Genomic DNA, 22390 nt, shown 5'->3' with positions numbered 1-22390 from the left:
AAAAATATATATATTAAATAAAGTATTAATTTTTCGCGTAATTTTTTTTTCGTGAATTGATTTTATTGTTAATGTTTTCTCATTTCACAAGTTTTTCGCAAGTTCCGAGAATTTATTCACGTGCACCAGTTCTAACAAGCCTTTTAAATCTTCTTCAGCTTGGACTTTGTACTTCATTTTTTGTGGAACTTTGCCAAATGAATCCGTGTATTCAATGTAGGCCCACATATCATTTTTAAGATTGACCTTACGTAAGTTGGTTCGACTATTCTGCCCCCATTCAAAAACAACTTCTTCCTTTACGGCACTTGGCTCCCTCGACCAAACATTTGAATTTGATTTGTTCAAAAATTCCAAAAATAATTCACCAGCTTTCTGGGAGATACGTGTAAATATGATTTCTGGTGTGTCCTGTGATGCAAAAACCCTGTATTATTCAGAATCAAAACATATTATTCCAAACTACCATCAATACATACGTTATTAACTGCAGAGAGACCATTTGACACGTTTGCACTTTGCGTTGGGTTTGGTTCGCCATCATCGGAATTATTGCCATCACTTTGTGGCTAAAAAAATGAATTAAATTATTTTGTTTACTATGTTTTGGACAATTTTTCAATGATCTTACAGGCATCTCGCGAGAAGAAGATGATGAAGAAGATTTTGAACTCTGAGAAAGTGAATAGAGAAACGTCAGAAGAGTGAATCTGTTTGAAAAATGATGCATTTTCATTCAAATAACTTACTCTCGTTCCCTTCGGATTTTCATGTGGACTTGAGTTGTTTGGTACATCTGCACTGGGATTTGCCTACGAGAAAAATGACGTATTTATTTTAATAGCAATTTTTTTTAAATTTTTCCAATGAACTTACAGTATGGCTTGAACTTGGAATATTTGTGGGACGTCGAGTGTGACGTGCATTTTTTGTTGGTTTTTTTTTCTGAAAAGATAAATAGATCGGAAGAAAAATGTCTGCACGAGTGAATTCGCTTGAAATAGGTTGCATTTCCTTTCAAAAAACTTACATTATTTCTTTTTTGATTTTGTTTTTGGCTTGTTGGTATATCTGAATGCATACCGATATTAACATTGGACTTATCTGGCATGGGCTATAGAAAAAAGTAAAGTAGATTATTCAGTTAAGAGAGTAAATTCGCTTGACATTTCATTAAAAAATCATACATTATCTCCGCTCTGATTCACACGAGGCCCTGAAGTGGTTGTAGATGGCCTGTCTGAATGTAAATCGGCGTTTGCAATGGAATCATCTGTCATTGGTGCTTCTGGATTTTTTGTACTTTCATGGAAGGGTGACTGTAGAAAACAGTAAATTAGTTACAACTAATATTGTACATTTTTTCTACGAACTTACAGTGTTAGCAGTGAAAAATTGCTGTCTACCATTCTGAGAAAATAAATGGAAAAACGATTAAATTAGATTTATCAGAGAGTGAATTCGCTTGACATTTCATTAAAAAATCATACATTATCTCCGCTTTGATTCTTACGACGCCGTGAAGTGGTTGTAGACGGCCTTTCTGAATGTAAACCGGTGTTTGCAATGGAATCATCTGCCATTGATGGTTCTGAATTTGTTGTACTTTTTAGAATGGATGACTATAGAAAACAGTAAATTAGTTTAGAACTAATATTGTACACTTTGTCTACGAACTTACAGTGTTAGCAGAGAAAAATTGCTGTCTACCATTCTGAGAAAATAAATGAAAAAACGATTAAATTAGGTAGTCAAATGGAAAATTGTGCACTTGTATTCAAATTATAGACAATACCATATCATTTATAGTGGTTGAACTAAATATATTAGGCTGAAATGGGATTAATTTAAATCATAAAAGTGGAATAAATTGAAAGCAAATGATAAGTAATATAGAACACAGGATTCATATGTTACGAGAACATTCGCAAAAAAAGTTCCAATATGGCTGCACATCAATTGAACATGTACAATGCATATTTTGCGAATATTTACAGTGTTTTGATTGAGATAAAAACCCATAGAAATTTTCGTTACACTAGCACTGAACTTACCGATTGCCTAGCCGATTGTTTTGGTCTGTTGATTATGTTGAATGTTAGGTTATATGTAAAGCTCAATTTTGGTTCATTTAAAAACATTTTATCTATTATATATTTAGCCATATTATTTAGAATTCGGATATTGTATTGTCACAAGTAAAAATGTGAATGGCGCCAAATTATCTGTCAGCGACAAAAATGAAGAAAAGAACCTGTGGCAAATGTTTGCATACCGCACTCTATTGTTAAATGCGCAAAATAACCTTCACTTACCGATAATTCTCTCTGAATAATTTGAAACACAAGTAAATTAATGACATTGCTTATTTTAACACAATTTGGCAACATAAAGTTAGCATAACTATTTATATTGCATCTGACTTTTGAACCATTTTAAATGAATTCTCGTTCACATTCGTGATAGGGTTTGTCGTTAAATGTTTCAGCAGTTGGTGAAATTCATTTGAGATGCGTTCAATGTTCCGATGAAAAAAACGCATAAGAAAGGAAAAAAAGTAACCAAAAAAATATTCACTGTTCTCAAAATAACGCTCACATGGTCAAAATATGACCAATTTTCTGATTATCATATGCGATTCTTAGTATAGTACTACAATCAAAACAATTTTTTTTACTAAACGAAAAAGAAATAGACACCAGCGTATTTGTTATGCCGATTACGTTGTGCGCGAATTTTACCAACGACATTTGAGTTCTTATCGTGAGTGGAAATTTAAAATTAAATTGAATCAACAATTGGTAAACGTTTCTGGCAACACTATTATAGGTGTATCTTCTCAAACCGTGTATCGCTATCAATGCTTTAATAGTATGCATACACAACACACATACGTGTACAAAACAACCAGTTTCTACGCTGTACGATGTTCGTACTGAGCGATTAAATGTCAATCAGTAGCTGTCGTTAATTTGCACAGACCACACATTCATTCAATTGCTTTATTTATCGCACATTTATTGTGGGAATTCTAAAATCTTTTTGTTTATTTGTTTTTGTTTTTATTCTCTCAAGTTATAAACATGGTTTCAGCGCGTGCTTTGCATTTTGTTTTAAAAATTGGTGATCGTGGTGCAAACATCAATTTCTTCCGAAACATTCTCGGGATGCAGGTAACAATCATTTAAATTAAGTCATGGCAATTGATTTTAAATGGTTTCGCATAAGAGAAACATCAGTTTATGGATCATGGGTTTTCGGCGCTGAAACTTAAGCGCTTTTGTACGTCAGTGAGATAAAAACGTTGATACCATTTATTGAATGTTTGTTCTTTTTAGTGATGTTATACTATAATGTTTATAATTAAAGGTGATTGTCAATCACGAATCAAAGTGACTGGTAATAAATTGTGTAAAGTCATCCTGAAAAAGTGAATTAAATTGAGAGTCTTACTTTAAGACAACGTTTGTTTTCTGACGGCAATTTCAATACCGGTTCTCTTTGTCGATTTCTTTGTACAGGTTTTACGTCACGAAGAATTTACAGAAGGCTGTGCTGCTTCGTGCAATGGGTAAATATAAATATGTGATGCACATTTCTGGTATTTGATGCATATTCATTGCTAGGCCATACGATAATCGCTGGAGCAAAACGATGATAGGCTACGGACCAGAGTCAAACCATTTTGTCGTTGAACTCACATACAATTACGGAGTTACCAGCTATGATTTGGGTAAGAGATCTGACATTTTTTTTAAGCGACCATATTTCTGAAACTCTTTTACACGTTATAGGAAATGATTTCGGTGGTATTGCCATTAAGGCAAATGGTATTGTTGATCGTGTCAAAAAGCAAAACTATTCATTCACCGTTGAAAATGAGGTTTATCTCTTAAAATCACCGGATGGATATAAGTTCTATGTGACCGATGCACAAAGCTCTGGCGATCCAGTTCAAAGCGTAATCATCAATTCGAACGATTTACAAAAGACGCAATCGTATTGGACCGATTTGTTGAATATGAAATTGCTAAATCAAAGTGACAACGAGCTCGCCTTGAAATATGACGGCGATCAAACGAAATTGATCTTCAAGAAGATTGGTGAGAAATTGAATTTGTTTACGTAATAATTCTTTTTTATTCGTATAAATCGCAATTTCCGAATCAATTTCAGATGAAAAAATTGATCGTAAAACAGCTTTTGGGCGGATCGCATTTGCCATAGCATTCGAAGAACAAACAAAACTGAGCGAAGAGGTCACGAAACGCAATGCAAAAGTTATACATCCATTGACTTCATTAGATACACCTGGAAAGGCAACCGTTCGTGTCATCATTTTATCCGATCCAAATGAATTGGAAATTTGCTTTGTGGATGAAGAAGGATTCGCTCAACTTTCGCAAGTTGATCCAGGTTCAGATGCTGACCTAGACAAAAACGTGCAACGTGATCCATTCCAGAAAAAATGAATTCAATACAGCGATAATATTAGGCCTATAATTACTTTTTGGGCATTTGGGAACACATTTTAATACACACTTGTTACTTAACCATTTTACTTGCACCAAATGATTTTATAATATATAAATTTGATGATATAAAAGTACAACATGTGTGTTTCAATTTAACCGATGCAGTGCATTAAATTAGGTGTGTATTAAAACAACACTGAAATTCATTCAGTGACTGTATGACACATATTCCCCTTGAGCGGACAATTGGTCTACGTCACATGATTACGCATGCATGTCTTGTGCCAACAGGCTCACTTCCTCTAAAATATATTTTTGTTTAAATTAGATGGTTCAATGTCTCGGCTAAAATAGATAATGCTTAAACTACCAAACTTGCCGAACAGGAAGAAGCTGAAAAACAAGAGCAAACTCATCAAGAGGAGCAACACCAACAAACTCAATCCCGACCATCAGCTTCAACATCCAAACCAAAAACCGATGACGACGAATGTTCAAAGCTTACACAACTAACAAGTGGCATCGATTCGATTCTTAAGAAGACTCAAGTTGATTTAAATCGTGTTAAAGAGCAATCGTTCTTCCAAAAAGTCGCTTTTACTTTTTGTTAAAAAATCGCTAAATTTTCAGCCAAATCATGTATAAATTTGAAAGGAATTTTGTTTTGAAGACATGCACCAAATAACTATTCCTTCGGCATATGTGTTTCTTTTAAATACGTTGTTTTAAACCTTATTTTCTCATCAACAGTATTGTCATTTTTTTGACTATACTTGAGTTCAAAGAAAATTATCGTATTATTTATTTACATTGTTTGTGTAATGATGGAATGGAGCGTTCAATAATTTGTTTTTGCAAAATGAATAATCTATACATCTTTCATTTTTTTTATTAGAAAAAATGTGCTGTTTCAGAATGAAGTAGCAATCCATCAATTGTGTTCGGAATGACAGCACTAGAGGTTCTTGAACATCTTAAGAAGTTAGTGAAGGAACATTAAAAATCAGAGGCAGAAAGAAAGCAACAAATTCAAAAAGAATTGGATGCAGCCGTTGCTCAAAATGAGGCTTTGAAAGCAGCTTTACGTAAACTGGGTGCTAACGTATAATAAATTGAATATTGACATATTGACAGTATAGACATCTAAAATATTAAAATGGAACTCTATATTTGAAGTCACACGTTGTGTAGGGGCAACAACATTTTTGTTGTCAACAGAATCGAAAGGTCCCAAATAGCTTGCTATTTCGTCTCATTTCAAATGTATAGTCAGCTCAATATATTGTCTGCTTTTTAGTTTTTGTAGTAGATAACATATTTTTTTGCGCATGTCTCATGCATTGGCTTCTCAATATTTATTATTCAAATATTTTAGTCAACTGTGATAAATGATGATCACAAATTTATTCTTTTTGTACATTCTATAAATTTTTATTGCTCCAAACAGTGTATTCATTTACGCCCTTGTACTTGTTGTATAAAATGCTGATTTCAGCTTTTCCGTTCTCTTTATACAATCAAACGTAATGAGACAAAATTTCGACAATCTAGCATAAGTGCGATCTATGGATTAAATTATAATTGAGCTTAAAACGAAAGGAAAACATACCTGAAAAAAGAAGTTACTTACTGGATCCAAATTGCCATTAAAAGTGCACGCACTCATGAAAATAGATATGAAATATAGTAGCTTTCTTTATTAAAAGATATACATATTTTTTAATGTTTCATTTTATTAAAGTCATTTATTGAAACTACAAACTGCCGATTATATTGGCCACTTTCTATTCAATAATAATATTTATAATTGACAAAAGAAAGAAACATTATAGATTGGTGGACGACTCATGATGCTGAGTTTTAAATTGAAATGTTATTTACAATGGGAGGAAATGACAGCAAATTTTAAAATTGGCGCGCTGTTTAGTTTCGATTTGAGTTGTGAAATTACATTGACGTCCCCTTTGAAATTCGGGGCGCCACCGTCGGCTCAAAGAGACTTGAAGTCTTCACATCCTCCCATTGGTTATTTACAACATTCAATTTATTATACGTTAGCGCCAAGTGAACGTAAAGCTGCTTTCAAAGCCATATTTTCAGCAATGGCTGCTTCTATCTCTTTTTGAATTTGTTGCTTTCTTACTGCCTCTGCTTTTTTTTGTTCCTTCACTAACTTCTTAAGATGTGCAGGAACCTCTGGTGCTGTCATTCCGTATACAATTGATGGAATGCTACTTGATTCTGGAGCAGCGCATTTTCTGAAAAAAAAAAAAAATAGAAAATGTATAGATTATTTATTTTTCAAAAACAAACTATTGAACGCACTTTTTATTGTTATTGCCTGCTTCTGCGTGCCTAAAAAATAAATGTAACTTTAGTTGGATGAATGATGTAGTACTTAGGTGAGTATTTATTTAGAAAATATATTTACGATATGTAAAAAGCTAAGCAAATAATGGCAAAGATAACAATACAACGAACAAATGACACCATTTTGAATAATTTCTTGATTCTTCTTGTCGAAAAATGATTAAACTGAATTTATCTTCGCAAGATCTCAATATATATACTCTTAAATTTCGAACCAGCTGAAGTAAAATAAATATTTTCAATTCTTCATTAAACTGTGCAAATACACGTTCGGCGAAATATTTCCATTAAATGGAAAAATTTCCATCATTACATAAAACTGTGCAAATAACTACCAAAATACGATAATTTTCTTTAAATTCAAGTATAGATCAAAAAATTTAAAAATTACAATACTGTTGATGAGAAAATAAGATTAAAAACAACGTATTTAAAAGAAAACAGATGTGCCGAAGGAATAGTTATTTGTTGCATGTCTTCAAAACAAAATTCCTTTCAAGTCTATACATGTTCGATTTACACGAATTTTTTTTTTCGTTACTAAAAGTTCTGTTATTATTCTTTGGTATTTATTTGAAAAAATATATACTATTTACCCTTGGCAATCTGCTCATGTGCAATATTATGTTCGTGTCGTTATAGACTTTTTTTTGTTCAAAGTGTTCTTCAAGATTTTGAACAAGATTTACAAAAGAAAAGACCGAACATACAGTCGTGTTCGATACTAATTTAAATCATACAATGAAGTTAAAAAAAGTGATTTGGCTTAAAATTGATCGTTTTTTACCAAAAGTAAGAGCGACAGTTATTATGGCGCACCACGTATATACCAGTCATATTCATAAATAGCAGCTACCGATTGCAACATGTCTTTATTCATTGATTCACCTACACAGAATTATCTCAAAAGGGTCATCAAATTGTTTGAAACATTTCGCTCACCTCCAGAGTTCCTTATTTTAATCGCATACAAAATCAAAGAGAAAAGAGACGTTCGCCAATTCCATATAGAATAATTGTAAAAATCTCTAAGTACTTCAAGCAATTTATTTGGTTCGCAGAACCTGGAAAGGCAACCGTTCGTGTCATCATTTTATCCGATCCAAATGAATTGGAAATTTGCTTTGTGGATGATGAAGGATTCGCTCAACTTTCGCAAGTTGATCCAGGTTCAGATGCTGACCTAGACAAAAACGTGCAACGTGATCCATTTCAGAAATAATGAATTCAATACAGCAAGGTCCACAATTAATTTTTGGGCATTTGGGAACACATTTTAATACACACTTGTTACTTAAACATCTTACTTGCACCAAATGATTTCATAATAATATATAAATTTGATGATATAAAAGTACAACATGTGTGTTTCAATTTAACCGATGCAGTGCATTCAATTCGGTGTGTATAAAAACAACACTGAAATGACACCTATTCCCCTTGAGCGGACAATTGGCCTACGTCACATTATTACGCATGCTTGTCTTGTACCAACAGGCGCAAGTCTCACTTCCCCTTATGTGACTAATCAATAAATTAAGAGGTTAATAGATTGGTTAAATCTTGATTCTTATCGAATTTAATTTGAATTGATAAAAATCATCTAGCCATCACAAATTAAACAAATTAACAAATTAAGAAATTCTTAAATTGAATATACGTTCATTTAAAATCATAGCACATTTCCAAGGAAAAACACAATGTGGTCGTACTGTGTATGATGGATTGTTCACCATGGTATGGATGTGCGCAATCTCACCAATTCTCAACCCTTGCAATGATTTTGTTTCATTCTAATACACAGACGCCTTTCCAAAGATTTATCCATTCGACCCATTCTGTTACATCACACAGTATCAGTTGTATCTCGAAGCGAGTAGCGAAGGCAGAAAGTATCGATGGATTTGTGATTTTTCGTCAGTACAACCAACACACAAAGTGAAATCGAAATTTTTGCTCATTTCCGAATCATCAAATTTGTGAACATTTCTTTTTTCATTGCATTTGGTAATTGATGCACACCGGAAATTTTTTTATCAAAATTTGCGTAATAAAAACAAGTGTTTGCGTGAAGAGACGTAAGTTTCAAATATTCTTTTAGTTGGAATGAATGTTTTTTTTTTTCTTCTTCTTCAATGTCCAAACAATTTTTTTACTCATTGTAATGTATGTGTGTGATTTATTCTAGTAACTGGAAATTAATGTAAGGGAACGAATGCGATATTCCATTTTCGCAAAAAGCTAATGAAAAAAAAAATCAATAATTAAAAACGTTCCGATATTTCATGTGAAATTTAGTTGGAATTGTTAAATTTTTGTGCTTTGAAAAAGGAGAGGCACACGAACAGAAGTGATTTCGTTCAAAGAGGAGGGTGGTATAATATTTAATGTGTATGGCCATCTTTGGTGGTTGAGTTGAATACCAAGAAGAAGAAAAAAAGAACGAAGAATAAAATCGATAGACGATTTTCATAAATCATAAAGTGCTCCGTATATACCGTGAATAATCGATTGAAATGTACGCTTTCGGTAAGAGAGATTCTTATTCAATGCATTTAAAAAATTAGAATCTGCAGCAAATAAACTGATTTATATCCAAAAAAAAATTACTCGTAGAAAATGCCATTCAACAAAATTTCCCGTTTTTTGTGACGTGTGTGCGTGTATTTGTGTGAGAGGGAAAACCATAGAGAATAGTGAAAATCTCACCTATTATTTTTATATTCGCCATTGACACCTTTCATTGCTTTTCACTACATGATACACCATATTCAGTATCCTATGAATGAACGAGTGTGAGCGTTTGTATATGTGTGCGTGAAAATGTAATTGGACAAAATTTAATTCGAATCCAAATTATATGTCCCACAAAACGTATGTCGTTGTTATTTGTTTTTTTATTTTTGTGGAAGTTGTATCTATAAGAAGTTTTTGTTTTCTTTGCTGAAAATGGCATATTTATTTTGAAGTTTATTGCATAACACAACATTCTTTATTGGCACACATTTCAAGGTTACTTCTTTTCTCTATTTCTTATGAGACTCAATAATCACATCTTGATCTATTGAAAAATCATTTATATTGTGCAGAGATTGAAGAAAAATAGATAACGTTTAAAAAAATAAATATACCTCATTGCACTCCGTTTAATTGTGCGTGAAGCTGGGTTCGATTGAATAGAAAAACGAAGTGAGCAATCCCATTAGGCAATAAATAATTGAAATCACTTCAAACAAAATTGTTCAGCTGCGGAAGGGTAATTTGTGTGCGCCATCCATAAATAACTGGCAATTGGTTAATGTCATGCACTTTCCGTGTTCGTCAAATGAATTCAATACATAACTCATAAGTAATAGAATTGATTTGCATGCTGTTTTGCACGTTATTCGCTGTCAAAATCGTGTCGTTCTTTTTATAGAAAATTTATTTGCGTCATTTGAATGTAAATTATTTTAATTTAAATATATTTTTATTTAAAATAGATGGTTCAATGTCTCGGCTAAAATAGATAATGCTTAAACTACCAAAGGGATTAAAAAAGAAGAAGAATAAAAAGTCAAAAAAGAATCAAGAACTTTTTACCGAGGAGGAACTCGAGCAATTCAAGCGAGAGCAAAGGGCCAAACAACTTGCCGAACAGGAAGAAGCTGAAAAACAAGAGCAAACTCATCAAGAGGAGCAACACCAACTGCACCAGCAACAACAACAAGCTCAATCCCAACCATCAGCTTCAACATCCAAACCAAAAACCGATGACGACGAATGGTCAAAGTTTACACAACTAACAAGTGGCATCGATTCGATTCTTAAGAAGACTCAAGGTGATTTAAATCGTATTAAAGAGAAATCGTTCTTCCAAAAAGTTGCACCGCCAAAACCAAAGCCAGCGGCAAAACAACCGGAAAACGAGCAGAAACCGCAAGACGAACAAGAAGAAAATAAGCCAACATTAACCGAAGAAGAATTAGAGGAGCAACGTAAATTAGCGGCACTCAAAGAGGCCGTTGTTGAACTCTCCGAGTCGGAAAGTGAGTCAGAGGAAGCGGATGATATATTCGATACCAATTATATCGATGAATTAGAAAATTTACCACTTGCCTACGTTCCGGAATCACCCGAAGAAACTGACCTCGGTCCCGATCCATTTGATACAAATTTCGCTGAAAAAGTTATCAAAGGACCGGAAGTATCAAAACGTGGTAAGAAAATTGTTAACATTGGTTCGGCCGTTGAAGTTTTAACGGGACGCGTTGAAAATGTTTCATTGAATAAGGAAGCATTGAAACGACCACGAAGAGGACCACAAAATTTATTACTCTCAAGTTTTGATCAAGATAAAGAATCAATCGAAGAAGATATTATTGCTGAAGTATTGAAACCAGAAGAAACTGAAGAAAAACCAGTACTCACATTATTAGATGATCCAAGTGATGTGATTGCCGATGCTCCAATTGATTTGGGCCATTTGGATACACGATATTTGGAATTTTTGAAGAAAAAACAAGAAGAAGAAAAAGAAGCGGAACGGTTACGTCGAGAGGCCGAACGTGACGAATTTGATGATTTGGCCACTGAGTCATTGACCAAACCAAAATCTGATGTGATTGTAGTTGATGCAAGCGCACTTGTTTTTGAACCAATACCCGTCGAACAAGGAGATTGGAAGTCCGAATTTGAAGAACAAGCCGAATTGGGCATTGTTGATGTTTATGACGAAGATATTGGTGAAGACGAAGACGTAGATCCATTTGATACTCAATTTGTTGCAACAGTTGTACGTGAAAAAAGTATCGACGACGACGATTTCGATCCACGTGCCGGTGAAGAGCCAACCAATTCCGATTCGATTGCTAAAGTTGAACCGATTTATCAATCAAGTCTAGCGGTTAAACAAAAAGATTTATTGAGCGGCAGCACAAGTGATTTGACCGATTTATCGCACGTTCCTGTAATTAGCGCAAGTGAATCGATTGAAAAGGAAATCGATCCGTTCGATACATCAACGATAAGTGAACTTGTACAACCAAAAGAAACGGAAATTAAATTTTTAGAAAAAGAACTATTGAGTGACAGTGGCATAAAGCATTCATTGAGTGATCCAGATTTTGATCCGAGAAGCGACGAAAAAGTCGCTCAACCACAAACACAAATAAGCACAGCCGAACGCAAATCATCGCTTTGTTTGAACATCAATCAACATCATCAAACCAAATCGGTGGTGTTTGATGTGAGCAACACATTGAATATAAATAACGGTGAAGGAAAGAAAAAACCAGTGACTCCATACTATACGGATAAATCGATTGAAGACGTTAACGAAGCAGCCGATATCAGTGATTCGGATTTTGATCCGCGTGCCATCACACCGAATCAAAAGCCAGACCTATTGAGTGTGGGCGAAGCAACTATTGACATTAAAGTACTAACACCAGCCACATCTGCAGTCAATCAAGACGAAGAATTTGCGGTCGAAGACCCATTTGATACAAGTAACGCATCTGCACTTCTTTTACCCGGCAAAGCCGAATTGAAACTCATTGAAAACGAATTCATTGACACCGTTAAAAGCACCGAAACAACCAACGTCTTAGACATTAACTCTGACTCACAGGAACTTGGTTTGGGCGGTAAAGTTTTAACGCCACAAATTACTTTGCCCGTTGAAGACTCATTTGACGACATCGATCCATTTGACACCTCATTTGCAAGCAATATCGCACCCGGACAAGCCGAAATTAAAATTCTCGAATCTGAATTGATTCACAAGTAATAAGACTAAATCGAAACAACCAAATAAAAGAAGAAAAAAACAAATCAAAATGTCGAATCCATTTCTATTTGACGACGAAGCTGAGCCAACAAATGAACCGGCAGCAGCAGCAACACCAAATCCATTTTTATTGAGTAACGAACCAGCCGATGAAGCAGAAGATACCGATAATCCATTTTTAAGCGAGGCTATTAATCCATTTGCATTTGATGCCGTTGAACCGACTACCGTGCTTAATATTGCAGACGTGCCAAATGTGACTGAGTCAACAGCGGTCGATAAGGCGATGAGCTTTTTTGGTACGACTATCACCGAGGACGAAGATCATGTTCAAACTCTTTTGGAACCAACACAAACGCCATTCGTTATGAATGAACCGGTTGATGGTGTGAAAAAACCACCGCCACGACCAACGCCACCAAATCCAACAACTCAAGATTTAATTTCATCGGTTGCCGATCATTTAGATCAAACTAGCACTCATTTGCTTGATCGAATTCCCAAAACAAGAACACCGTCACCGGTTTCAATGCGTGATTTGCATACTCCAAGTCCAACGCCTGACACTGCAAATCTACTTATGGACGATATTTTAGAATCAGACAATAGCAGCATTTTGCGAAATGATAATCCATTTGCTGATGTTGACGATGAACCTGCTTTTGAAGTTGCTCAAAAGATGCCACCAGTACGGCCAGTACCGCCTCGGCCATCGCCACTCGAGCAAAAGGTTGTAGATGTGCCAGCGCAACCAGACAATGAAGCCGATTTGTTTGATTTTGGAACGAATACAGCGCCAAAACCACAAGTACCAAAATCAAATCAAGATATTTTGAGTTTATTTTCACCACCAAAAGCGGAACCACAAAAACCCGATCTACTTATGTCTGATATATTGATGATGAGCAACATTCAACCAATTCAGTCGAATTTAGCAACCGCAGTGATAACAAATGCAGCGCCGATTCCTCCATCTCCAGTTGCTGCCGTTATTAGTGTCGCACCAATTAGCGCTCCGATTCCCGTTGCGCCAATTGTAAATGCGACACCAGCACCTCCACCAGCTCGGCCAGCACCGCCACAAAGACCAGCCGCACCGCCTCAGCGGCCTGCACCACCGGCTGTACCCAAACCACCTGTTATTGAACCAGTCGCAAAACCAATACCAAATCCACCTTCGGTTGAAGATATTCCGCATGTCATAGAGAATAAACAACCTGAACAAGTTGATAGCACACCGATTTCATCGATAAAAATTAACGATGAACCATACAATGGTGTGCATGATATCGATAAATCGGAATCAATTTCAGATAATAGCAGTGCTGTTGATTCATCAAATCGATCACCAGGAATTTCAACGCCATTCTATTCACCCGGTCCGGATGCACAGTACTTGGATCGAGGCCAAACACCGGTTGATCATCAGTTGAACAGTGCAAAACAAGACATAATCAATACGTACATAAATGAAACATCAGCGTATGATGTATCGCCTGCGTCGAATCCATTCGGTTCGCCTGAAAGTGCGGTCACTCCACAACAGATTGTACAACCAGCTCAAACGGATTTCCCACAAAATGATGAATTCGATGCGTTCGCAGCAAAATTCGATTCAGTGAAAAAGGATGACGGATTACTCGACGGCTTTGGAGTTTCAAGCGGTTACAAATCACCGGCTCCAAGCGATGGTAAATTCAACTGATTCGATGGACTTAGAAAGAAATTTAACGTTTTAATTTATTTGCAGCTTGGGGAGCTAATGATTTTGTTACACCCGGCGAATCATCTGGTTTCGATGCCGATGAAGGTTTTGACTCATTTTTAGCAATGCAAGCACCACCTGAAGTAAGTTTTGTTTTTTTTGCCACCCATTAAAAATGTCAATAATTTAACGAAATTTAATTTGTGTAGGATGAAACAACGAAGACAGGTTTGGTACCACCACAATCACGTGGATCTCAAGGCAGCTCTATTTATGCTGAAGGTAATGAATACATTTTACTGATATTGTTTTCAAATTTAAATCGAACCACAAACCTTTCTTCGCTCCTCATCAGATCGAAGTGAACGCAGTTTACCGTTGTCGGATGAAAATAAAATGCACCGAACTGAGTCACAGGAATCACCATCAACACCACTATTCGATGACGATGTATCGCAGCCGCTGGAAGATTTTCCACGCATCACGTACACGGGCAGCGGTTGGGAGATGTTTTTGCGACAGCCAAATAAAAAGAAATTCACAGCTCAACGATTTTGGAAGAAAGTTTTTGTGCGTATGATCTTCCAAAATGATACGCCAGTCATTCAAATGTTCAATACCGCCAAGGATAAAGAACCATTTCAAGAGCTTCCACTGCAAGGATGTTATTCAGTCAGTGATATCAGTGCACAACCATTCGATCAATTTGGTAAAATATTCACGATAAAATTGCAATACATTTTGTACAAAGAACGGCCTGGTGTCAGACCCGGACAAGTGACCAAAGGTATAATCAAACATCGAATCGGTATTTTAATAAGAAAAATATTAATTGCTTGTGTATTTTTCTTTGTTTCACAAAAGCCGAACGAATTACAAATAAACTGAGCCAATTTGCTGCTTATGCAATTCAAGGCGATTATCAAGGTGTTAAGGAGTTTGGCAGTGATTTGAAGAAATTAGGTTTACCCGTTGAACATCATCCCCATGTCAGCGAACTATTTAAAATCGGTAGCGCAAACTATGAAGATGTTAAACAATTTTCAGTACTAGTGGAAGAGCAATTTTTTAAATTCAATGTACATCGTGATCGTGCACTCACCTATAAATTCGAAGAAGTTCAAGTGACGGCCGTCGATGAATTTTATGCAGAACAAACCATCGACGGAACCATAACACGTCAAATAGCTCGGGTTCGTTTATTCTTTTTGGCATTTTTAAATGGTATGCCAACCATTGAATTGGGTGTGAATGATATGTGGCGACAAGGTAAAGAAGTTGTTGGTCGACATGATATTATACCGGTTGCCACCGAAGAATGGATTCGATTGGAAGGGGTTGAGTTTCATGCATGCGTTCAACAAAATGAATACGAACGCAGCCGTTTGATTCGATTCCAACCGCCAGACGCTTGTTATATCGAATTAATGCGTTTCCGTGTTCGACCACCGAAAAATCGCGAAATGCCGTTGCAAGTGAAAGCTGTATGGTGTGTCACTGGCAAAAGAGTAAGTAATTTTAATGAACTTTCTACTTTCAAATATTTAATATTTAAACTTATCAATTCGGCTTTGTTCAGGTTGAGCTACGTGTTGACGTTCTTGTTCCTGGCGTTACATCAAGAAAACTGGGCCAAATTCCTTGCGAAGATGTCTCGATACGATTCCCAATACCAGAATGTTGGATTTATTTGTTCCGCGTAGAAAAACATTTTAGGTAACGTATTTAAAAAAAAAAGGAGAAACAATCAAAAGAAAAATGAATCCAAAATTTGCGTGCTTTTCATTAGATATGGTTCAGTAAAATCGGCACATCGTCGAACTGGAAAAATCAAAGGTATCGAACGAATTTTGGGAACCGTAGACCAATTGCAAGAATCATTAATCGAAGTAACATCAGGACAAGCCAAATATGAACATCATCATCGTTCTATTGTGTGGAGATGCCCAAAACTACCAAAAGATGGTCAAGGTAAATTGAATTTTGAAAAAATTCCATTCGATTTATCGAAAATCAAGAGAGATTCATCATTTTTTCAACTTTTTCAAGGTGCATATACTACACACCAAATGGTTGTTCGTATGGCGTTAACGAGCTATGATCAAATACCCGATAAATTGGCCGAACATTGTTTTGTAGAGTATACAATGCCACAAACAGTTGTGTCACACACAACAATTCGTTCGGTTAGCGTTCAAGATTCAGACAGTGACGATCCACCAGAGAAATACGTTCGATATTTATCCCGTTATGAATACCAGTACGTACAGCTATGCGAAATAAATTAAATTGATTTGATTTTCCCACTAAAACTGACTGATCAATTCTTTTCTCTCCAAAAATAGGGTTGGTATCGAATACACCCAGGGCCAAGAACAAAATGCGTATCTTGCGGCAACTTATACGAAAAAGGAAACGCCAGAAACGGTGCCAGAAGAGAAAAAGGTGCCACCAACGGTGCCTGAGGGTGGTAGTGATTCTGATTCAGACTCAAACTAAATTGGTTAATGAAAACCACCTGGCATTCATTATTATAAATACCATGACCATGAATTCTCTATCACAATCATAATAGTCTAAAACAAAAGCAGCAAGAAAAACCAAAAAAAAAAAAAAATAACAAAGTTATTTAATAATAGCAATTTATTAAGAGCATCACAAAAAAAAACGTTCATATCACGAGAAGAAATAAAAACGGAATAGAATCGAATGATGAACCAAAGCTAGCGTGCAATGTATGAAATCAAACGAAAAGCTTGTGTAACAATAATAATAGTTATAAAAAAAATAAATCAGGAAAATGCAAGTAAAAACGGCACACGAATGCAAAAATAATACACGAAATAGATAATTTAGAGAATTCACATACACGCAAAGAAAACAAACATAAAATGCTCCTAATCATGTTGCAAATATTGAATAATCAAGTAATACTAAATATAACATAAAAACAACAACAGCAACAACAAAATATGCAAGTATACAGAACTTAGAGCTAAGCTTCTGTACATTCTCCTTTTCTGTTTCTGAGTTTCATGAACAATTTAATTTTAAATGATGTGATAATAGGCTATATCATAATTATAGCACAATGCATCCTCTGTTAATAATTGACGTGTTGGAAATATTTTGGAAATAAACCTTTCAAACCAAAGAGAGTTCCACCCTAAAAACCAACAGCAACATTAAAACCGATTGCAATAGATGTCACAATACCAATATATTCATTATTATAAATAGTTGTTCATTATTATTTAAGAGAATAAAGGTGAGTAGCTAATGCCATGGTTGCTAAAGAAACAAAGGAGTACAAGGTTTTAAAGGTCCGTGAAATGAACGAACAATTTAGATTGATTGAATGAAAAAAAAGTCTGTTTTTATTCGAAAATAAATGGTTTTTAATTAAAAGAGTAAAGAGCTGATTGGAATCGGTGCTGTTTAGATAACACCAAACAAATATTCTCACACAAAACAAAATTAGATTTTGTTTTATTATAAATCGAAAACCAAATTAAATGTATAACTGCTTAAAGTCCAAAGTTTTTTCTTTAATTTCAAGTTTGCCATTTGTCTGAAAAACGAAAAATGTGAATTTACTCCCCTTTGATTTAATCGAATCGCAAGATTCATATCATTCACGATGCATTTTAAGTGTATTTCCGTTGATATTGATTGGTGATTCGAATGGAAAAGTTTATTATTATTCGTTTTATCAAAAGCAAAAGAATATTTCGAATAAAAATTAAACGCAATAATGCAATACATATTCATTGATTTTGAAAGTATAAATGTTATTTTAGCACAATAAGTTTAACAAACAAAAATATATACATATTACGTAAATTTCCCATTTAAATTTTATTGCTGACTGAATATATTTATGATTAAATTGAGATAAATGTAATGCCTGAAGAACAAACTTAAACAGAAATCGTATAGCAAAATGAGAACAATAATATTATTATGACAAAAGAAAAAAAAACTAAAGAAAAAAACATTTGCAAAATGATGTTGTTAGTGGCGTTCAAACGAATATATATATTTACAAAATATAGAATGCTGGCATATAAATCAGTTGGTTAATGCATTTGCAGTTACGATATTTTATTTGACGTTTTTAATTTACAAATGATAAATATCAAATCCAAAAAAGCATCATACCTGACTATTGCTAATGGAAAAAAATCTACGGAATATACTATTTTCAAAAAGAAAAACATATATTATGACTTTGAGAAAATGAAATATAATTTAAATGTAGGTTTAGTCAAATACAGAGAAACAAAACCTAACACTATTATAACTAGAGCAGATGAAAATTGAAAATTGAAATTCTCAGTTGTTTAATACAAATAGATATTTATCATGAAATAGTCAAACACAAAGAAAAAGTTTTTATTTCAAATAGTCAAAATGTTCAGAGGTTTTAGTTTAATGACTCTAAGATTCTGTTCAACGCAGCAAAAGCAGGAATAGATTTTGAATTATTATCTACATATAAATTATTTGAAAAATTGTATTATTACTTTCAATCAATCTAAATGTAAAAAAAATACAAATGAAAAGTGTATTCGTTTCCGCCAGTTACAGATAAAAAAAATTGCGAAAAATCAACCAAAAAAAGATATAAATATACTGTATGAAATATTATAATGTTAAAAAATACATATAAATAATAAATTATGAATAAATGAATATATCATTTGTGGTTTTTCTTTTCATTTTTTTTTGCGGAAGCAACGGCTATCAAATTTTATGTAAAAATTGAATGTATTGACTGTGTGTCGTCACTCGTACACATTCTCGACTTTTATAGCACTTGTGGCGACACTAATAAGCGATAGTCGAACTGTCAAACTATGTGTATGTGTGAGTGCGAGTGTATACACCACACGATTGACTGTCAACGTAAGTAAAAGTCAAGTATGTAGAGGAAAACAGTGAAAATAAATATACGTATCTGTTTTATTGAAAAGAAATTTGCTTTCTTGGATTGAGATTAAGTTTATTTCTATTTGTTTTAATAGAAACAGTAATGATACAGATAACCTAAAAATAATGTTATTTTCGAAAAATAAAAGATTTCATGCACTGATATCGTTTTCATAATAAAACAAACACGCACTTATACAAAACATTCACAATTGTTGGGGATTGAATTAACGAAGATGTTGTTAAAAATTGCATTTTTAATAGCTGCAACCTTGCAGTTTTGTGTTGGACGCAAACATCATTTGGAAATTGAGGTAAATCAAAACTTTTTTTTTTATTGAACATGAAATGACTTTAACGATACAACGTTAAGGTCAATTAGTCGCTCGAAATAATCGATAATCTTTTCAAATTGGTTCATTTTGTGCTAATTACGCGATAAATATTTACATTTATTTCAATCGAATTGCTTTTTTCTTTTAATTTTAAGGGTGACGTTCGCAGATATATTTCACTTAGCACATTCGGATTCTTTAATGGTGGTACATTAGATGTGAATCTATATAATTTTCGCGTAGACGATGGACGTGAAGGTGAAATGGTACGATTGGAAATAAAACATTCTTCAATCAAATATTCGATTTTAATCATGTTTTTTTTTCTTGTATGGTTTTCAGTTCGGTTTGACCTTAGACAAGACGAGAAGCGATGCAATGAATCCATTTATTGATAATCATCAGGATAAATGCATTCTTGAGGAACCAGCTTCAATGCAACACAACGGTCCAATCGCTTATCTGTCGATGGATCTCAAAAATAAACAGTAAGATATGCTTTTTTCGATTTGTTTTGTTTGTTCCATTGTTAAAGTGTTTTATTTTATGCAGAGTGACTGTAAATTGTTCAAAAGATTGGCATAACATTCATATCTACAAGGATCGAACTCAGTTGCCAAATCTTGCACAAAAACGAGATGAATCCAATTTGTATGCAAACATGTTGTTGGAGAGTCAACGTCGCAAACGATCTGGTTAGTTAATTTTTTTTGTTTGTAAATTACCAGTTAATACCATTCATTTTGTATATGCAGCCGAACCGAGTCAATATGAAGAAGCGGCCAATGCCAGGTGTAACAACATCAGATTACCAATGTACGCCACCAAAATGGAAGGTTTGGGGTTCAGTTACTACAATTTTTCGGTAATTTTTTTTTTTATATATTGATGCCTGTTTTAGCTGAATACTTTAATAAATTAGTCTATTTACAATCGATTTTCAGTTTGTGATGTATGTTTTAACCGAAAACGAGGAAGGTCTTTACAATTTATACTTTCACGCCTGTCCAAATTATCAGCGAAACATGTTTGCACTCAATTTTAATGTGAGTATAATTGGTTTTTGGTTGTATTGTAAATTAGTGTGTGACGTCATCCACTTGTCTTTGTTGCAGATCAACATTGAAGAAGCGAACAAAAGTAACTTTTTATCAGCTGGAGAAATGCCTTTGCCCGAACTTTATTTCATGATGTCACTCATCTTCTTTTTATCGGGCTTATTTTGGCTATTTCTTCTGAAGAAGAGCACGTGAGTGATATGGCTTACTTGAAATTACATATGCATATTCAATTTTAACATAATTTCGTACTATTACAGACATACTGTATTCCGGATCCATTATATCATGAGCGTTTTGGTATTTTTGAAATCACTTTCGCTGATGTTCCACTCCATCAATTATCATTACATCGATAAAGAGGGTGAACACATTGAAGCTTGGGCCATTTTATACTATGTGACTCATTTGTAAGTCGAAATTTTTGTGAATATTTGAAGAATTTTCAATTTCACTAAACCCTAAAATTATTCTACAGACTTAAGGGTGCCGTACTATTTATTACCATTGTTCTAATTGGCACTGGTTGGACATTTATAAAACATATTTTGGCTGACAAGGATAAAAAGCTATTTATGATTGTGATTCCGTTGCAAATTTTGGCAAATGTAGCTGAAATCATTATTGATGAAAGTGAAGAAGGTGACATTGAACGAGCCACTTGGACAAATATATTCATTTTAGTGGATTTGATATGTTGCGGTGCAATTCTATTTCCGGTTGTATGGTCCATTCGACATCTTCAAGTGAGTAGGCTGTTGTTGATATGCTGTTCGTTAGCTTGCATTTTGGTTTGAAATCTTTGTGATGTGTCTATTGATTTTTAGGATGCATCGTCGACAGATGGCAAAGCAGCGACAAACTTGAAGAAATTACGGCTCTTCCGACAATTTTACATCATGATCGTGTGTTACATTTGTAAGTGAACATTTGATTACCAAAAGCATTCGAATCACATAAAGATAATATATATTTCTTATTTTAGACTTCACTCGCATTATTGTATATTTGCTGCGGGCAACTGTCCCCTTCCAATACGTTTGGCTTGATGAAATGTTCAAAGAATCGGCTACATACATATTTTATGCACTAACAGCATACAAATTTCGACCGGTTCCAATCCACCCTTACTTTGCTGAAGACAGCGACGATGAACAAGATGATGAAGTTGAAATGTAAGCATTGTGATTATTGATTTTTAATGTTTTTTTAATCAATTTTACCAACTTTTAAATTGTAGATTGTATGAAAGTGGCTTAACACAAGGATTAAAAAATCGAAATATGATTCAGTCATCGGCAACATTGGTAGCTGTGCCAAAGACACATGCCAAATCGAACGCTCACAATGCCGATGGTGATGATGATGAGAAGGAAAATCTGATCAGCAATCGCGAATCAAGCCATGAATACGATTAATTGTACATAAATTTGTAGCTAAGTCAAGTTTAACCATAGTATTTTAAATTTATTGTGATCGTGAGAACGAACTGAAGGTACAGCTTATCATCCAATTGAATGCATATTTTGATGGAATATATAACACCTATTTCTTTTCTCTAAGACTTTTTGTATCCATTTTTTAGCTGAATAAAAATAGCGAATTCATCCGAGTCAATATTTTGTTGTTTTCTTTGCTCAGTTCATAATTCAAAGCATTACTAATGGACAGACATTATATGGAGATATTTTCAGCAAGATGAATCAGCTCAGCCCGATATCGTCAGGAGCTGAAATGGAGTGATT

General features: G+C 34.3%; 6 protein-coding genes across 11 annotated transcripts; 4 read left to right on the top strand and 2 right to left on the bottom strand.

Moving 5' to 3' along the window:
• Nucleotides 1-9: 9 nt before the first annotated feature.
• LOC116342040 (putative protein TPRXL) lies at nucleotides 10-2536 on the bottom strand. Of its 2 annotated transcripts, XM_031769512.1 has the most exons (13): nucleotides 2316-2536; nucleotides 2055-2225; nucleotides 1796-1831; nucleotides 1682-1714; nucleotides 1491-1622; nucleotides 1378-1410; nucleotides 1188-1319; nucleotides 1031-1114; nucleotides 877-945; nucleotides 750-812; nucleotides 632-673; nucleotides 480-569; nucleotides 10-411 (listed from the first exon to the last, which is right to left on the bottom strand). In XM_031769512.1, the coding sequence occupies exons 2-13, from the start codon at nucleotides 2163-2165 to the stop codon at nucleotides 85-87; spliced, it is 1152 nt and encodes a 383-aa protein (XP_031625372.1). In that variant the 5' UTR covers nucleotides 2166-2225; nucleotides 2316-2536; the 3' UTR covers nucleotides 10-84. The 2 variants fall into 2 exon arrangements, with proteins under 2 accessions (XP_031625372.1, XP_031625373.1); XM_031769513.1 differs by lacking the exon at nucleotides 1796-1831 and having other exon boundaries at nucleotides 11-411; nucleotides 2316-2527.
• Nucleotides 2537-2953: 417 nt separating this feature from the next.
• On the top strand, nucleotides 2954-8205 carry LOC116342092 (glyoxalase domain-containing protein 4). 2 transcript variants are annotated; one of them, XM_031769585.1, is made up of 6 exons: nucleotides 2954-3173; nucleotides 3522-3571; nucleotides 3627-3733; nucleotides 3795-4103; nucleotides 4177-4319; nucleotides 7918-8205. In XM_031769585.1, the coding sequence occupies exons 1-6, from the start codon at nucleotides 3084-3086 to the stop codon at nucleotides 8065-8067; spliced, it is 849 nt and encodes a 282-aa protein (XP_031625445.1). In that variant the 5' UTR covers nucleotides 2954-3083; the 3' UTR covers nucleotides 8068-8205. The 2 variants fall into 2 exon arrangements, with proteins under 2 accessions (XP_031625445.1, XP_031625444.1); XM_031769584.1 differs by lacking the exon at nucleotides 7918-8205 and having other exon boundaries at nucleotides 2955-3173; nucleotides 4177-4609.
• LOC116342093 lies at nucleotides 6201-7026 on the bottom strand. The gene is made up of 3 exons (XM_031769586.1): nucleotides 6907-7026; nucleotides 6801-6830; nucleotides 6201-6733 (listed from the first exon to the last, which is right to left on the bottom strand). The coding sequence occupies exons 1-3, from the start codon at nucleotides 6966-6968 to the stop codon at nucleotides 6523-6525; spliced, it is 303 nt and encodes a 100-aa protein (XP_031625446.1). The 5' UTR covers nucleotides 6969-7026; the 3' UTR covers nucleotides 6201-6522.
• A 495-nt stretch (nucleotides 8206-8700) lies between the features above and the next one.
• On the top strand, nucleotides 8701-12642 carry LOC116341876 (protein stoned-A). 3 transcript variants are annotated; one of them, XM_031769206.1, is made up of 3 exons: nucleotides 8701-8923; nucleotides 9034-9374; nucleotides 10328-12642. In XM_031769206.1, the coding sequence occupies exon 3, from the start codon at nucleotides 10357-10359 to the stop codon at nucleotides 12613-12615; it is 2259 nt and encodes a 752-aa protein (XP_031625066.1). In that variant the 5' UTR covers nucleotides 8701-8923; nucleotides 9034-9374; nucleotides 10328-10356; the 3' UTR covers nucleotides 12616-12642. The 3 variants fall into 3 exon arrangements, with proteins under 3 accessions (XP_031625066.1, XP_031625065.1, XP_031625067.1); XM_031769205.1 differs by lacking the exon at nucleotides 9034-9374; XM_031769207.1 differs by lacking the exons at nucleotides 8701-8923; nucleotides 9034-9374 and adding an exon at nucleotides 9612-9719.
• LOC116341875 (protein stoned-B) lies at nucleotides 12635-16944 on the top strand. 2 transcript variants are annotated; one of them, XM_031769204.1, is made up of 10 exons: nucleotides 12635-14306; nucleotides 14366-14463; nucleotides 14530-14602; nucleotides 14676-15107; nucleotides 15185-15828; nucleotides 15900-16036; nucleotides 16110-16291; nucleotides 16370-16580; nucleotides 16666-16819; nucleotides 16851-16944. In XM_031769204.1, exons 1-9 carry the CDS (start codon nucleotides 12665-12667, stop codon nucleotides 16817-16819), a joined length of 3573 nt encoding a protein of 1190 aa, XP_031625064.1. In that variant the 5' UTR covers nucleotides 12635-12664; the 3' UTR covers nucleotides 16851-16944. The 2 variants fall into 2 exon arrangements, with proteins under 2 accessions (XP_031625064.1, XP_031625062.1); XM_031769202.1 differs by having other exon boundaries at nucleotides 16666-16944.
• A 2288-nt stretch (nucleotides 16945-19232) lies between these two features.
• LOC116341959 (protein GPR107) lies at nucleotides 19233-22262 on the top strand. The gene is made up of 12 exons (XM_031769397.1): nucleotides 19233-19566; nucleotides 19743-19853; nucleotides 19930-20075; nucleotides 20140-20282; nucleotides 20343-20452; nucleotides 20532-20633; nucleotides 20703-20836; nucleotides 20906-21055; nucleotides 21124-21391; nucleotides 21473-21563; nucleotides 21631-21820; nucleotides 21886-22262. Exons 1-12 carry the CDS (start codon nucleotides 19489-19491, stop codon nucleotides 22061-22063), a joined length of 1701 nt encoding a protein of 566 aa, XP_031625257.1. The 5' UTR covers nucleotides 19233-19488; the 3' UTR covers nucleotides 22064-22262.
• The last annotated feature ends 128 nt before the right edge of the window (nucleotides 22263-22390 follow it).

This window comes from Contarinia nasturtii, unplaced genomic scaffold (genome assembly GCF_009176525.2).
Source record: "Contarinia nasturtii isolate CC-2019 unplaced genomic scaffold, AAFC_CNas_1.1 Cnas_scaffold_810, whole genome shotgun sequence".
Lineage (NCBI taxonomy): Eukaryota > Metazoa > Arthropoda > Insecta > Diptera > Cecidomyiidae > Contarinia > Contarinia nasturtii.
The sequence above is the reverse complement of the archived record's forward strand: the minus strand, read 5'-3'. Positions and strand labels throughout refer to the sequence as shown.